General features: G+C 37.3%; 1 protein-coding gene across 1 annotated transcript in view; it reads right to left on the reverse strand.

Annotated features, from left to right (window-relative positions):
- Positions 1 to 18569, reverse strand: part of LOC136874889 (disks large-associated protein 5) — a 166974-nt gene that overhangs the window by 16577 nt on the left and 131828 nt on the right. The window contains exon 6 of the mRNA XM_067148594.2: positions 1392 to 1529. Within this exon, the coding sequence (XP_067004695.2) occupies positions 1392 to 1529 (138 nt within the window). The remainder of the gene's footprint in view (positions 1 to 1391; positions 1530 to 18569) is intronic.

Raw genomic sequence — 18569 nt, forward strand, 5'->3', positions numbered from 1 at the left:
AACCTTACCGGCCAAAGTTCTAAGCTAAAATATTTCACATAGGAGGTTTTGTCCTGGCAACAACGATAAGCTTCATCTGGGGAAGATGTAGGAAGGATTATGTTAATAATTTGGAAGTCCTACAAAAAAAAGGGGCATGAAAATCATGTATGGATTCCCCTTCCTCAAATTGTCACATGAAGTTTTTTCAGAGTCAATTATTTTGCCATTCAATAAACAAATTAAATTTTCATCATCAGTCCTTATGTATAAGCTAGACAGGAAATTAACCCACTCTACTGTTAACTTCTCCCATTTTAGTGAAATTCATAGATATGAAACTACAGGATCATTAAGGATATATCCCTCTCGCTCTAATTCAGTAAAGTATGGAGTGAAAGGCATAGAATCATCAATGTTAAGGGAATATAATGTGCTGCCTCCTGTTATAAAGAACTAAATTGGTTATATGTATCTAGGAAAAACGGAAGGAATATTACTCTTATACAGATTTCTTAATATAACTTGCTTTAATTAATACAATAATATATTGTCCATATTGAATATCTTACACCCATGCAGTAATCTGAATATACTTCTGGAAAACTATGATGCTAACATGTTAAAAAAGTATGCCTTAGTTATCCAAAAATGTACTTGTCACTAGACAGAGAAAGCTGTCTATTGTATATGAAATCTAATTATTGTGTCGCCTTAAGAAAAGTATGTACTGTATTGTCCCTATCACGAGCCAGAGGCTCATGGGAACTTTTGTAATAACTAACTAACTAACTAACTAAATAAATAAATAAATAAATAAATAAAATCCGAGGTCTAGTAATTGGATTAATGAGGTTGTAAATAATAATTACAAATTTCTTCGTGCAGTTGTAGTAAGGATGCAAATGAGACCCCAACTAGAGTATGGTTCTAGTGTATGGGGCCAATGCCAGGATTATTTGATACAAGAACTGGAAAAATCCAAAGAAAGCAGCACGAATTGTTCTGGATGATTTCCAACAAAAGATTAGTGTTAAAAAAATGTTGCAACTTTGGGCTCAGAAGACTTAGAATTAAGGATATAAGCTGCTTGAATAAGCGGTATGATTGAGCTGTCAGTGGAGAGATTGCGTCGAATGATATTACTAGATGAATAAGGTTGAGAGGACCTTTCAAAGGTAGGAAAGGTAATATGAAAGTTATAAATTTAGAACTTACAGTTACAGAAAATATATAAAATTCTGTCGGGAAAAGAAAATTCCATCGAGACATAGAAAATATGCTTTCTTTGCTGCTCTTCAGTTTGTTCGATCCTCTTTGCAACATCAAATGATACAAAATTGTGCAACAAATAGAATACGGGTAAAACAACCTATAAAAATAAAAAAAAATAAAAAACACACAATACCCACCTCTACCCAATTAGCTTTTCGGAGTACATTAAGTTCTTCAAACATTTGGTCAATATGATTGACCTGTAACTTCACCATGTCCCAGAACCCAGCTAAATCCTCATTGGTAGTGGGAAACTCTTCATCATCTTTCGAACTCTGGAATCAAAATATGATAAATGTCATTAGTCCTCGGTAATCTTACTTTCATTTCACTACAATTAAGATAAAGTAGGTAATATAAAATTCTCCTATTGCTTTTCCCACACCCTAGCAGGATTGCAGGTGCAAACTATGTCGCACTTGGATGTGGCACGCCACATGTGGATATAGCACTGTGGATATAGCCTTTCCTGACGCTACCTTTACATGGAGAAATGTATTCACTACTGTGCGTTTCCATGGTGATGGCAGTGTGATGTGTGTGGGTTGTAACAAAGTCCCAGTCCTAGAGTCAAAGAAAAGCATCAGACACAGTTAAAACTCCATCCTAGCTGGGATTCAAATCCGGAACTCTCTGAAGGCCTTGACGATGTCCATTCAGCCAAAGAGTCTGACAGATAATCTATAATAATTATAAGAAGCTATTTTATCTACTAAAGTTAAAATCAAGAAAAGTGCACTAAAGTTTTCAGGATCCATATATTTTGTCATCTTTGGCCTTGTAATACAATATGTGAGAAATACGTCTTAACCTCAATTCATGTCAACATACAATAAAAATAAAACCTATTCTTATCATTAAAAGAGAAGTGAAAAAGTATCTACAAATTTTTATGCTATGACTTGAATATATCAGTTTCCTGTAATGGCAAAGTACAGTTACCGGTATCACATAACATCAACTTACAAAAAAGATTGTATGCTTACTACAAACTCCGCTTAAGTGTGTTGTTTAATTTGTAAAAGTATTTTGTTTGTTTATATGTGGTGTAAGATATGTCTCAACTATTATTTGGATTTATGATCGATAACTACCAACATTTTATTCTAATATAGCAATGCTGTTACAAAAAATTATCAATATTTTATTCTAATATAACAATGCTGTTCGAGAAAATTAAAATAAAGCAAAAAATATTTTCATTTTAATAGTAAACAAAACTTGATCATTTTATTAAAAGTAATAGTAGAGCAAAAACAGCATGAAATGAAATGTGAATATGAAATATGACACAATGAATTATTTTATACAAGAGAGGTGAAAGTATAAAGGCAAACTGTTAACACGTTGGCTGTCGCCTGACATGCCTGTGTGTCGTGGTTCCCGTGCAACATGCCGTAAACGCACACGTGTGCCATTGAACATGATCTGGTTTTGCTTTACTTTACTGGTCGGCACAGTGATTGGGCTTTATTCTACTGTAACGATGCTCAGGGTGTTCCGAGTTACATCTTCATGACCTGTTGCTTTTACTACCATCAGCAAAGAGAAGGATTTGACATGAATTGCAGGAAATAGTAACAGTAAGATCATCAATTAATGGGGCAAAAAGAAGGGGACTCAGGAAACTGCCCTGCAGCACACCCGAGAGGATGGTGGCAGAAGAACTGCATGTCGTGCATTTAAAAAGTGTTTTGATCTCAAATGCATTTGACGGCACAAAAGACAACGCTGTGTACGAAGACATTGACAGAGATATAAGAGACTATGAATCTGAATAATCTGGCTCGACGACTGACTGACCAATTAAATGGCAGAAAATTTATTTCTTATACTTTGTGTGCTGCCTTTTTTTTTAAATTTCCATTTCTGATTTCCAGGGGTTCGGCTTACAATCAGCTTATAATCAAATAAATACAGTAGTTATCTTCAACAGCACCATTGATAATGTGTACATACCTACCAACTTTACAAAACCAAAATTCAGGAATTTTGATACGAAAATCAGGAAAAATCAGAAGATACAAGTGGCCAAAACTGCTTTTTCTACATGTCTTGTGCAATACAGGAGCACCAGGGTATATATTATACCACTTATTGTCGCAAAACCCGACAGTTGCTGTAGGAGGCGACAAGGCTAAAAATTACACATCTCTATTCCCTCACAGGAAGTATGCGAGTGAAATGATCGGTCTCTGATAAGCCTTCCAAAAATAGTAATAACTCATGCTCCACATGTGTGAATCAGTCATGCACTTAGATGCCATTACTTAGAAAATGCATAGATTAATATACTGCATCACGCGTTCGCGCGATTATGCGAAGCGCAATGCTATTTTTATCACGTAATGAAATTCACCAGAACTGTCTCCAAATGGCTCCTAAAATCTCTAAAAAAAAGTCACTAGTCACCATCTTTGAGATTCTGCCACTAAATTACTGAAATAGACTCCAAATCTAGCAACTAGTCTCCAGAATCGACTAGACTGATGTGAACGAACACGAACACAGCACGCGAGAACGAGATATTTACAATCACTATATGCGTCGCGATATACAGGTTTCAATAAACATCGCACATTCGCGCGCATTTCTCGCATTAATAACCGGTCAATATTTCATCTGAGAGCGGCCAATGGGCAACGGATTTCCGGCCACTGCCGTACAGTGCTGAAATGGTGGGATTTGAACACAAATGTCTGAATTTCACCAAAAAATAAGCTAAAATTAGGAGAAATTATAGAATAATCGCGAGGTGGAAAAAATTGTCAAAAATCGGGAGTCTCCCATCTTAATCGGGAAAGTTGGCAGGTATGTATTACCCTGGGAAGAATCTTTCACTTTAAGAATCTATGGTTTTGAAGTATTCCAAGAGAACATCAGAGAAAAGAGGAAAAAATATGACATTAAGTTGCGGCGGTGGTATGGACATACGTCGATAGAAATCTTCTGTGCTGTCGTTTCACGTAAAATCATAATCAATTGGATCGCCAATCTTCGGAGGGAAACTGCGTCATAAGAAGTTGTACAGCAGTAAAATTTGAAAAGGTGTCTCCTTCCTTCAAGGTCCATTCGCTAATATTCGGAGACATGCAATGTTACATGTTCGGCCGCGGTGTGACGTGGTCTGATATCTATAGTTATAATGAACCAGTTCTGCATGCTATTATTGTGTAGTAGTGGTAACAAGTTGGACTGGTATTCACATGGTCCTACATTCAAATTTAAATTTAAGAATTTCATTTTTAAGTCCGTATTGAACCGAGAATAATAGATAAGTAAAAATGAAAATCCATTTTTTCAATACTAATATTAAACTAAATGTTGTAACATTTACTTGGAACTAGTTTCGACACTGGTGAGAGTCATCTTCAGCCAAATATGAGAACAAGCAATCGTAAATATACGTATCATTAAATCAATGCACATATAAACACTCTTAATATGGAACTTATGATGCTCCTAAAAGTATCTGGAGAGTAAAACTTCAAATAATCACAATTTCACAATCTTGAAATCATGATTAGAACGACACTTAGCATAAAATAATTCTCTTCACTCAAGTTAGAACTTTGAAAGTACATATTGAGTTTGACTTAGAACGGTAAGATTCTCCAATAAATAAAAAGTATTGTCATAAATGAAATGTTATACAAAGGTCGAACCACATATCGTCAGCGTTCTGGCAGAAGTTTTAAGTCCAAAAAACATATTTTTGAGATAAATGGATTTTAAGAATGGGCTAGTTCTTTCTTGCAATGCCTTCTACTACGTTACATATTAAGTGATTAAGTCCACTTAGTCACTTTTGCCTAACGTCAGTCTTCAAAAATGGACTTCACATTAAAGGGTAGGGTACCCGTACCCCCAAAATGGTTCATTCTATTAAAATTACCACCATGCCATCCTGTAGAACGTGCTTCCTTTACCCCAGTAGTGCATTTAACTCAAATTAGTAAAAAATGGACTTGGTCACTTCTGCCTGAACACCGACGATATAGAGTTTCTCTGTAAATAACAGTCACAATTAGAACGACATTTTACTCAAGGCGGAATCTTGAAAATCCTGCGTTCTACTTACAGTAGGAAGATTCTCAATTTAAATAAAAGGATCTTGTCACAATTGATAAGCAGAAATGTATACAGTTTCTTTATAAACATTAAAATTATTCTTAAAAAACAAACTGTGAACAGTCTTCTGTTTTAAATGTTGTAAATTGTTTCTATGGAAACTGTATTACAGCTGTGGATAGTTTCCTTTAACTTGAATGTTGAAATCTATTTTAAAAAGTGGAAGTTGTAACATTAACCCTGACAGCAACACGACTATAAATATCGCTTTAGTTACACCACACGTCTCGAAGACGTGCCACTCAAAGCCTATTATTTAAAGTTACGTTTCGGTAGGCGTTATGCTCTAGAAATAGTTCGCACCAATTCAAGTTTTATTGAATTCGATCATTTTAATTTACAAGAAAATGGAACGACTGAAAAAGTAAAAGAATTGTTTCAGATAGCATATCAATATTACCATATGATATTGAACAATTTAAAAACTTTCGTTGTAAGAAGTGACTACAATAAAAAGTCCAAATTTGATGTAGGCAAACGAGAATTTAAAAATATGAAAATACTGTGTCCATGGTACAAGCAAATTTGAGTCCATTAAATAGGAATATCCATATACAAATACTCAAAAAGGAATCAGGATTCAAACACTATCAGTACACACACAAATAAAACAGAATTTCAGAAACTGAAGCATAAGAGCAGAAAATTAACCAAACATAAGTTTCTAATTATGGCATAATAATTAGGCATGTTCCACTGTGCTCAATCCTGTTGAACGTCCACTACTGTCCCCGGCCTTCACAATTTGGGCAAATTTTTTTCTGATGCTCGCCATAAATCGCACATTCGCAAATCGCTCATCTTACTTTTGTCATCCTCTACCTTCCAAGGACAGAGACTACAGTACTTCCTGTTTACCCAGGCCTTGGTGGCAGACTTCTGACCTGCCTGATTTTCTCTGATCCCAAGACGCCGGCTGATTATCTTCCGAAGGTGATTAGGGATTGGTTTCTCCAATCTTGTTGCCAACCAAGGATCAACAAGCTGTTCAGAAAGCCTAACCATGAACTGAAATCAAGACATAGGTTTCCCATTTCCTCCTCCTTTGAAACAATAATGGAGGTACACAATATATCCATTGATGCATGTTATAAAATATACACATCGGCTAACGCTTTGTTTTGCGCCCAGTGTTCGTCAGCCGACACATTTGATCGAAGGAATCTACAGGACCTTTAGTGTCCTTATAATTCAAAATCATCTCTGGTTTTCTGTTTGACGGATTGACAGCGTTTGGCGCATTAGGTTTTAAGAACGGAAACATAACTTACCGTGCATGACAGATCAAAGTAACAAGTTTGTTAGCTTTTGGTTTATACGAAACTGCTGTCATATTTTCCTTGTGGTTAAATAAGGATGATCCAACTTCCCGTTTCTGAAACTTCACATCCCCGAATTCAACAGGAAAGCTGGGGTTTGGTTTTCTTTATGGTGCTTAAGCAAGTCAACTTGTAGCCATGGAAAAGTTCTTCAGCTAATGGAACACTCATAAACAAGTTGTCCCCCATGATGTTTCGTTTGGATCCTTTGAGGGGCTCAACGAGAAGCTTAGTGAAGTATGCAGCTGCTGGAATGCCAGGTGGGGTTGAACCTTTTCCCAGATATGGAACTGCATTCACCATGTATTTACTGCTCTGATCTCTTCGGAAAATGATTTTGAGGCCACATTTGTTTGGCTTGCTGGGAACGTACATTCGAAAACCACATTTACCTCTAAAACCTACCAACTGTTCGTCAATAGCCAGATATGAACTCTGCTGATAATTTTTCTTGCAGTTCAGAATGTCCCAAATTTCAGACACATGAGCAAATTTGTTGTTCTTCAGTCTCTCTTTGAATCAGATCTTAGGCAACTGCTAATGAATCGGAATCGATTCAATGATAGTGTTCCTTGATACCTGTCACCACACGATGAGTCGTAGAGGGCAGTAACAGGCAGGTGGTTATTTTTGGTAGCACCAGCCAAAATGAGCAAGTCAATAATTGCTTCCAGCTCCTCTCTCACATTATCTGTGAAGGGCCCTTCATTGGAATACTTGTTAGATTCACTGTTTCTAACAGCAGTCATCTCTTCAGTGGTGTGTTGTAAGATTGAATAATGTCAGAAGAAATGAAGGCTCTAAAACATTTGATAGGCTCTTTCGCACCAGCAGCATTACACAGTTTTAACACGCTGATTTACAAGGCTTTTATGGCGGGTTTTTGTGCTTGATGAAATTAGTGGTTTAGTGCTCCATTTAGTTCCATCTTTTCCAAGAACGTTGGTACCCGGAAATGTAATCTTAGGTGATGGTGTGCCATTCACATCTTGGTTTTCAGACGGTTCCTCAGGACGAACGCTTTGCTTAGTTGTAGATGGTCCAGATGCTCTCTTCTTATTTGGTCTCCCACCCTTGGAACTACCAGGAGCATCCAGTTTCTCATCTTGTAGAAATCTCCTAATGTTTCTTGCAAGAAGTTCATCCTCATCAATGAGGTCTTCATCTCGGGGTTCATAGTCGGGGTCATCCAAAGGGTTGTCAGAGTCATCTGTCTCCACCTCAAAATCAGCTGGTTCTTGTGATGCCTCTTCATCTTCTGAAGAAATGATATTGTCTTCAATATCTGATGAATAAAGATCTTTTTCCAGCTCAGCTGCAATTTCTTCCTCATTTGTACCTCTTTTTGTCCATTGTGATCTAGAAACAAAAAATAATGAAACCATTAGATGGCTTGTCAAATAAAATACCTAAAGGAAAAAACGGAAAAGCAACATGGTGTATTGAAGCCAACAACATGTGGTAGAAGGAGGCAAGTAAGGTAGGAGAGAGAGAGAGATGGGATAGTAAAGATGTAGAAATAATCCAACATTACAATGACGAGAATGCACTTAATACAGAAATAAAAAGAAGTGGTCTAATACCTAATATTTCTAACTTACTTCTCTTTATTCCTGCATACCTGACGTGTGCACAGAAACACACAACATACCGTACACCAAAATGAAGTGGGAGATCACACCATATAAGTTACACCCTATGTAAGACATGTGAATATTTATGTTAGAGTTACACCACACGTCATTTTGGCGCATTCGGTTTTAAGAACGGAAATATAACTTACCGCGCATGACAGACAGGCAAGCAGCATGAACAGGATCTCTCACCAGACTGAATGAACAAGAAATAGTGGTGGTGGAGGGGAAAACTCTCCCCTCCCTTTGAGCGCTAGATGGCGTTCATTCGCATGACACGTCAGAAAGTTGTATGGTGTAATTGTCAGGATTAATAAGAACTTCAACGAAATTTTTTTCAGTTAAATGTGGAGTCAAAGGAGTAAAAAAGAATAAAGAAAAGTAAATTAAGCAGAAATAAACAAGGGGAAGTAAAAGTTGAAAATGAAATTAAGTAAACTGTCAGGTTGAAAAGGAAAGGGAAGAAGGTACGGGGACAAGAGCAGGCGAGACAAGAGAGAGAAGGGAATTAAGGAGGGTATAGCGAAGGATATGCGTAAAGTAAGAAAGTGTTATGCATAATACGAAAGATAGAGCTGCAGTTTGGAGTTTTGTTATTAGTAAGAAGTAAAATAAGAAAATCAAACAAAACTTTTGGTTTTTCAGAGATGTCATTTAAATTTAGGCCTGCATTAAAATATTGGTCCAAGTGAATGTAACAATTTTCCGTAGCATCAAGCAAGGGACCTTTGTTTAGGACCTTCAATATCTCAATATCCTGATCGAATTCAGTAAAGGTATGTTTAGAATCCTTCATATGATGGCCTACTGCAGAAAATTTGTTATATATTTAATTGTATTAACGTGTTCTGCATACCTGATTTTGAAGCAACGACCTGTTTGACCTACATATGAGCAAGAACAGTCATTACAGAAAAACCTATAGACTCCTGATTTTGAAAGAGAGTTGACATTATTATAGAGGAGGGGTTGTGCAAAATATCCAAATTTCTGTTGTTAGTACGAAAAGAAATCTTAAGTGTATTTTTTGAAAATATTTGTGACTTTATATACATCTTTGTTAAAAGTGAATGTTGAAAACTTAGCAGGATTTGGTTTGTCTCTTGGTAAGGTGATTTTAGGACGATACCTAAATTTGTTAATTATTCTTTCTATAAAGGCCTCTTTGAACCCATTAGGTTTAGCTATAGAACGAATGATTTTTAATTCTCTATTCAAATCAATTTTGGACATGGGGATCTGGAAATTGCGATTTACCAGACTATAATATATGGCGCTCTTGTGCGTTTGAGGGTGACACGAGTCATATCTAATGGTAGTAGCCGTTTGAGTTGGTTTTCTGTAAATACTATAAAGTAAAAGAGGAGGGATGTCTTCATAGTTAAATCCAGAAAGTTGATTGATCTATTCGTTTCCAGGCTAAATATGATGTGCTGATCTATGCTATTAAGGCTTTTTAAGGTAGAATGTGCGCCAATAGAATGTTCATCAAGGATTACAAACATGTCATTCACATACTGGGCCCAGAACTGAATATTAGCGAATTTAACATCTTTATCAATTACGAAATGCTGTAGATAATCACGGTAAACCTCAGCTAAAATTCCTGAGGCCGGTGACCTCATCTCCCATGTTTCAATAGAAACAATTTACAACATTTAAAACAGAAGACTGTTCAGTTTGTTTTTCAAGAATAATTTTTATGTTTATAAAGAAACTTTATACATGTTTTCTACCGCCTTACCGACTATCAGCAGTAGAAGTTAAACATACACAAGAAAATAAAGAGAATAGACACCAAAACATTAATGTTAAACACTTACCGTTACATAGGTTTACCCAACAGTTACCCAGAGACCATGAACCAAAATAAATGTTGGTACGGTAGTGAAATTTCTAATCTACAATAAAGAGGACAAGTTTTTCATAATGAACATAACTTACAAATTTATTTATTTTAAAGAAAAAAGAATAAAGCCATCACTATCAGGGAAGCGTCCAAAATTAAAACCACCCAAACTGGGTTACAAATAAATTTAGAAAGGAAAAACTTAACGTGCCGTCCGGACGGAAAAATAAAATTACCTGATACATTTTGTATAACTTCAAACCAATCCAACTTCGTGTGAAATATTAACATGTTTCATGCATTGCATCTTCTTTAACTTATGAATATTTTCATTACACCGAAAACACTTAGGCTAACCACCACGGAGATTTCACACGGCCCCCAGTACATGCAACGCGGATGAGAAAATACCAGACATAAACCGGCAGAAGGCCAGAAAAATATAAGGATCAATAAAAGGGGAATACATAAAATTACATAAGCTATGGAAAACAAATGAAAAATCCCCAAAAAACGGACCAAAATTCACATGCATAATTAAGAGAAGCAGAACGCCAGCAAACAACAACAAACACAATCACAACCGTGACCAGTTGCCATGGTAACAAACACGCCAAGAGTCCTTGGCAACCCCGAAAAGATGAACCCAAATAACACACAGGTCCAACCAAAATACGTAGGGAAAGGGAAAGATTACCAAAACACAGTCAAAATTAAATGAGCAGAAACAGAGGTAAACAAGAAATTAAAACGAATAAGGAGACTGGTACCCAAGTGAAATCTCGCGTAGTTTAAAGATTATACACAGAGATTTTTCATAGTTACTCATTAGTATTATCAAATAAATAGGTTTTTAATTAATTACACTTCCTTATCACCAAACGGATCCTATATGAAACTAGATACAATTTGGAAACCCAATTCATAAAGACCTAAGGTAACCTAAAAAAACTGGACGACATAATAAATCCAAGACCGACGACGATACTCAAGATGAAAGAATTTCACTCATAATTCTTCACGCAGCAGGAAACAGATCCAAGACAGAAATGAAGAAAAGACTTACTTGCTTTGTTGGAGTTGGAGAAGTGTACTACTATCCGTTACTCACATAACTGAGATATACTTGAAGTTATAAATTCATAATAAAAGGAAGACGTTCCCAAAGTTGATAGATCAGCAGTAAGGACAAGTCCTTATGTAGAAACACTGTTATCCTTTATCTATGTGGTGGATCGGAAAACGACCCAGGAGAGGGAACGAAACACGTCTTGCCTCCATCGTACTCCAAGGATTACTCATGGCGGACCACACCGATAATGAGCATGGCCCCACAGAACGGAAAGCGAAAGTCATAGACTCGCCCACCAACTTAGGGCACGTAATTTTACCAGACCAAGATTAAGGGTTGCAAGAGAAAACATTACAGCAACATAAACTCATGGTGACAATGACGAAGATGGTATCAATTAAATAAAGTGGGCAAGGCCACGTAGAAGGTACTTGTAGAATACAAGACTGAAATAATTCTGATTGACACAATTTTAAAGAAACACAAATGCAGGTTTCGAAATATGGTTGGGGAGAGCTAATACTCGTCACCAACGTCACAGCCTCCCCCCCAAAAACCACACATAATGCTCTTACCATACAGTGATCAAACGAATAAGAAAATTTTTTGTAGTACCAATCACACGAGGGAAAGATCACTGAACCAATTTTCTTTTTTTTTTTTTTTTACCACACTTCCAAGATGCATAATATACCACCATTCTCATATTACTTAGACAGTTTACAATGTAAAATAAGGTCAAATGTTCAGCATACTTGTAGCCAAAATATAAATTCATAATTTATATTAGCCCTCCTTTTTTTTTTAACTTTTCACCATCAATATCTTTTTTCTTTTGAACAGAGTTCCTTTAAGAAAGTTCTTCAATACACATCCTTGTAGTTCCAGATATTTGTTATACCAAATGAAAGTTAATTTTCATATTAAAGTTCAGTAGATTTGAAATACTTAGTTACACTAAGTTGTTAACCATAGGCAACCAAAAGAGCATAATCACCAGCTAGGCCTTCGGAATTTCTTACACATTGTTAGAAGGATCACCCCTTTTTAATTTAGCATCACACGGGTCCAGCACGTACCATGAAAAACATTACCAATAGTTTATATCTTCATTCCTTTATCATAAGGTTCCTATCCACATGCGTCCATCTTAAGGCTTCAAGATTATCATCATAATATTAATCCTATCTATCGGGTTTCCATGGTAAAAGAGCGCAATATCTTGTTTCATGGCAGAACAATTAGGTTTTAAAAAGATAAAGGAAACGCAAAGGCGCAAGGGAGGGCAAAGGAGACGCAATTGGTGAATGAAAACTACAGAATAACCAAATTCAAAATTTAGATCAACACGGATTATTACACTTGATTGAGTCAGGGCCCAAGTGTACCACTCAAACACAGAGATCACCAGAAAGCCCACACTCCAGGGGGAAATCAATAGAGTAAGTACAAGTAGCACAAGGAGTACCCATAATACAGCAATGGAACAAGGAACGTTACATATCATCAAGTCAAACGGGACTCATTAATTCATCACTCGAGTCGGTAGCGACCCAATACCCAGGTTTTAAAAATTACCGCAAAAACAACAACCCATAATCAAGAGCATCAACCACAACATAAGGTGCCCTAACCACAGTGACCAAAGGCAATTTTCCACAGGAGCCCAAATTAGATGCACAGAGTGAAACAAGGCCTAGCTTACAAGTACCATCACGACAGTACAACGCCTTACCACCACTAACTAAACATAAATAAATATGACATAGGTCAAGAAATTTTTCCTCTAGACGAAGGTCATTACACAGGCGTACACCAATGAAAGCAGGTTAAGTCCAAGGTTAGAATTTAGTAGATACAGGGTTACGACACAGTGAAGAATCAACCACTAACAGATTCCAAGATCCACTGACAAGAGCATTAGGGAAAAAAAAATTTCAAATACAGGTTCAACTTCCCACATCAAAATACACCACCAAGTTGAATAAGAGTGAGGACAAGCAACCAAGATGCAATAAATAAATCCAGCTTCAAGAAGTCAGAGTTAGGATATTAAATATGGAAAATCCAAGGCTTAAAAGGGTAAACATGTTTAGAGCAAGGGAAGGATTGACTGGACCGGTTGGAGACTTCTTAAAGTATCCAGATGGAGGGTTCGCGAATAGTCTGTCATCGACAACGGATCAGCCAAGCAACACCAAGCAACCGCACACATCCTTAGTCACAAATAAGCAACCTGGAATTGACGGAACAGAAATAGGGATAGAAGAATCACAGGAGGGAACACAATCTGGAATCAGTAACCAACCTACTACACCGAACCTTAAATACAATTAATTTCACAATGGCCAGCCAATCAAATTAAAAGGCAAAGTAAAACCTCAGATCGGAAGACCAAAATGGAAAATATCGAGCAATGACGCACACAACGTACACCACCGGATACCCAATAGGGTCTCGGCATTACCCGGTCTACAAATACGTGACTTTCCCATCACACTGTCCCAATAAGGCCACAGGTACTTTCTCCTATCCACCAGGAGAGCAAGCAAATAAAACATAAGTGGCGGAATACGAGGCGAGTCCATGGAAAATGCTCACAGTAGCATGAAGAAGGCAGTACTCCACAAGAAGACCCCATAATCTACTCGCAGGAAGATTCCAGTACCGACTAAGGGAGCACTACTCCGTCCCATACCAGAGTAGCAAACCCAGAGCACGGTAAGATGACAAACACGAATGTCAACAGACACAAGAGATCCACTGAGAAAAATAAAACACCATAGAGTGGTAGGTAAAATAAAAATGAGCTTTACAGTAGAAGAAATTACAGACACGACAACGTCAGATCAATAGGAAATGCATGGAGACAGGGAAAGAAAAACCCGAGCATACCAAACAGACACATTACTGAAAATCCACAAGCTAATTCTGAGAGTAGTAGATTCATGTAGAAGAAATGGCCATATCCACAGAACACGGAGGTAAATCAAAGACAGACACGAACACTGCCCATACCAAGGTGCCAACATCACCAAATAATACAACACAAAGAATAACCCAACCATGACCAACCACACCGGACATGTGTCAGCTCCACAAAGGGATTAAAGGAACACAAACATCCTCAACAACATGCCGTGAAGTTCTCATGCCACCCCAAAATACATCCCCAAAAATAATCCACGGTACCGTCACAACACAACCACCTTACATATGTCCAAAGCCATCCCAATGAAGGTTCAAAAGGGCATATACCACCCCTCAGGCAGAGGATCATCAACAACACAACACAAGACCCGACAAGTAGATATGGTAGGAATACTTGAACCCACAACTCAAAGGAATTAGATAAGTACCAATAGGTTAACAACATTTTGACAACACATATTCTAGGCATATAATTACCACGGCAGTGCACGATACCAAAATGGAGAGAATAATCAGGCATAAGAAACACCAAATTACCAAATAACGTTTACACCGGGATGAAAACCAAAGCAGTAGTACCGGAAAGGTCAGACAGATTAATTAATACACAGCAAGACAAGTTACGAGTAGGAAAACTGGAAGTGGCCCAGACACCAGATAAATGCACTTCAACTAGTTGATAGCTTACACGAGGAAGATGGTTCACGACACACCAGAAATAGCTAAACCCGTCCTACCAATAATCAGGAAGGAAAAAACCAGTTAAAACTATAACAGCTCAGGCACAAGGCCATCTAGTTATTCCCACCTAATACCGGCCAACATGGCCCAACCATAACTGATAACTGCCTCAAAAACAGTTGACAGAAAGGATAACTCCAATCACAAACCAAGACCAGGCATACATACATATTCACGGATGGGATGATGAAATGAAAAGACACTCAAGCCAACAACACACAGCACTCAGCCAAGGCACAAACACACAAAGCTCGGTAATGATTGAGGCACATCATATAGGCAGATTCAATATACCAAATTCCACACAAGAATGGGAACACGTCTCTAGTAACAGGTCAAATAAACCAGACATGATCTCGCAAGGGTGCATATTTAACGGCACACTAAAAGCCAACTACACTTCAGATAACAGTAACTCAAACCAAATTTAAAGAAATAACAAAGGACAAGTGAGGATAAGCAATTTCCAAAATAAAAGCCAACCAAAGAGCACAGAAGCATCACAGCCTAGGTTAATTTCAAGATACCATGATGTTCCCCACTAGATTATCAGATACTAACAGCCAAGAACGGTTACAGGCATGGAAACAACAAAGGTTAGCCATAAGTTAGTAGGGGCAAATAACTTACCCACACAGCACCAATTAAATGAAAAGCACATACGACCACCAACGCCAAAATACCAGGTCTTAGTTCACAACCATGAAAGGGCATAACACATCACCGTACACTTCAGCACATAACCGTTTACACATATAATTAGGCATAATGACATGCTTAGCGGCTAGGTCAAATTATAGATCAGAATCACACGCCAGAGTTAACGCAACGGAAAACATTAAATTTAGAAGATAAATAAACGGTTAGCATGTACCCCACCGAAGTACCATACAGGAAATATGCTAGAAATGATAATAACAACATTAAGTCTCGGAGCCCAAAGCAAGGCCAGAACAGATAACGCAATAAAATGATTCCAGGACACACAGTGTCACTCTCCAAAAGCAACCGAGCCAGCTTCACATAACATAATGATCAGAAAAGGTCTCCAAGATAAAACCAGATTAATTCCCACCGAAATCGCAACCACAGGATGCAGGAAGGCAGTAAAAATACAAGGTTGACAGCCAGTACACATAACACAGCACATGTAGCCAACGGTAGTACACATGTAACCCTGAGTCAACCAAGTCATACTCAACTACAAGTTGTTCAATAATTACAACTTCCACCGACCCAGGATAAATAATTAAATGCAATCACTCACCAAATCCGCCGAGAATAAGGAAGAAAAAAAATTTACAGGTCACCTCAAAACATCCAAGCAGAGAGGCTGCGAGCACCACACAGTTACCAGAAGGGTTTCAAAATCATAATCAGCACATTGGATAATTATACAGCTCAGTTTAAGTGCAAAAGAAGTAAAACAGGGGACTCCAAATGGCAGATACATGAAACAAACAAATAAGATATTAGACAAGATCACTGCACTCTTTTTTACAATTTTATATCACAATATTTGTTTTGGTTTTTGCCTCAGATAGTCTTTCGACAACTTAATACCATACCATTAAAATAAAACCAAGGAAGGGTGCAATCAACCTACAGTAGATAAGAGCAGTCGGCACTCAAAATAATAAACTATCAGCACAGACAGTTGGGTCAGTTTGGGGTAACAGACCAGATTACAAAGGTGAGGATGCAACAAACCTACATTAATCCCACAACACCCAAACAAAATAACCACGCTCTGCTACCAATTAACTCTACCGCCTTACCGACTATCAGCAGTAGAAGTTAAACATACACAAGAAAATAAAGAGAATAGACACCAAAACATTAATGTTAAACACTTACCGTTACATAGGTTTACCCAACAGTTACCCAGAGACCATGAACCAAAATAAATGTTGGTACGGTAGTGAAATTTCTAATCTACAATAAAGAGGACAAGTTTTTCATAATGAACATAACTTACAAATTTATTTATTTTAAAGAAAAAAGAATAAAGCCATCACTATCAGGGAAGCGTCCAAAATTAAAACCACCCAAACTGGGTTACAAATAAATTTAGAAAGGAAAAACTTAACGTGCCGTCCGGACGGAAAAATAAAATTACCTGATACATTTTGTATAACTTCAAACCAATCCAACTTCGTGTGAAATATTAACATGTTTCATGCATTGCATCTTCTTTAACTTATGAATATTTTCATTACACCGAAAACACTTAGGCTAACCACCACGGAGATTTCACACGGCCCCCAGTACATGCAACGCGGATGAGAAAATACCAGACATAAACCGGCAGAAGGCCAGAAAAATATAAGGATCAATAAAAGGGGAATACATAAAATTACATAAGCTATGGAAAACAAATGAAAAATCCCCAAAAAACGGACCAAAATTCACATGCATAATTAAGAGAAGCAGAACGCCAGCAAACAACAACAAACACAATCACAACCGTGACCAGTTGCCATGGTAACAAACACGCCAAGAGTCCTTGGCAACCCCGAAAAGATGAACCCAAATAACACACAGGTCCAACCAAAATACGTAGGGAAAGGGAAAGATTACCAAAACACAGTCAAAATTAAATGAGCAGAAACAGAGGTAAACAAGAAATTAAAACGAATAAGGAGACTGGTACCCAAGTGAAATCTCGCGTAGTTTAAAGATTATACACAGAGATTTTTCATAGTTACTCATTAGTATTATCAAATAAATAGGTTTTTAATTAATTACACTTCCTTATCACCAAACGGATCCTATATGAAACTAGATACAATTTGGAAACCCAATTCATAAAGACCTAAGGTAACCTAAAAAAACTGGACGACATAATAAATCCAAGACCGACGACGATACTCAAGATGAAAGAATTTCACTCATAATTCTTCACGCAGCAGGAAACAGATCCAAGACAGAAATGAAGAAAAGACTTACTTGCTTTGTTGGAGTTGGAGAAGTGTACTACTATCCGTTACTCACATAACTGAGATATACTTGAAGTTATAAATTCATAATAAAAGGAAGACGTTCCCAAAGTTGATAGATCAGCAGTAAGGACAAGTCCTTATGTAGAAACACTGTTATCCTTTATCTATGTGGTGGATCGGAAAACGACCCAGGAGAGGGAACGAAACACGTCTTGCCTCCATCGTACTCCAAGGATTACTCATGGCGGACCACACCGATAATGAGCATGGCCCCACAGAACGGAAAGCGAAAGTCATAGACTCGCCCACCAACTTAGGGCACGTAATTTTACCAGACCAAGATTAAGGGTTGCAAGAGAAAACATTACAGCAACATAAACTCATGGTGACAATGACGAAGATGGTATCAATTAAATAAAGTGGGCAAGGCCACGTAGAAGGTACTTGTAGAATACAAGACTGAAATAATTCTGATTGACACAATTTTAAAGAAACACAAATGCAGGTTTCGAAATATGGTTGGGGAGAGCTAATACTCGTCACCAACGTCACAGTTTCATCATTTCTGCTTCTGATCAATTATGACAAGACCTTTTATTTAAATTGAGAAACTTCCTACTCTAAGTAGAACTCAGGACTTTCAAGATTCCATCTTGAGTAAAATAATCAAGTGTCATTCTAACTGTGACTGTCATA

Source organism: Anabrus simplex, chromosome 5 (genome assembly GCF_040414725.1).
Source record: "Anabrus simplex isolate iqAnaSimp1 chromosome 5, ASM4041472v1, whole genome shotgun sequence".
In the NCBI taxonomy this organism is placed as follows: domain Eukaryota; kingdom Metazoa; phylum Arthropoda; class Insecta; order Orthoptera; family Tettigoniidae; genus Anabrus; species Anabrus simplex.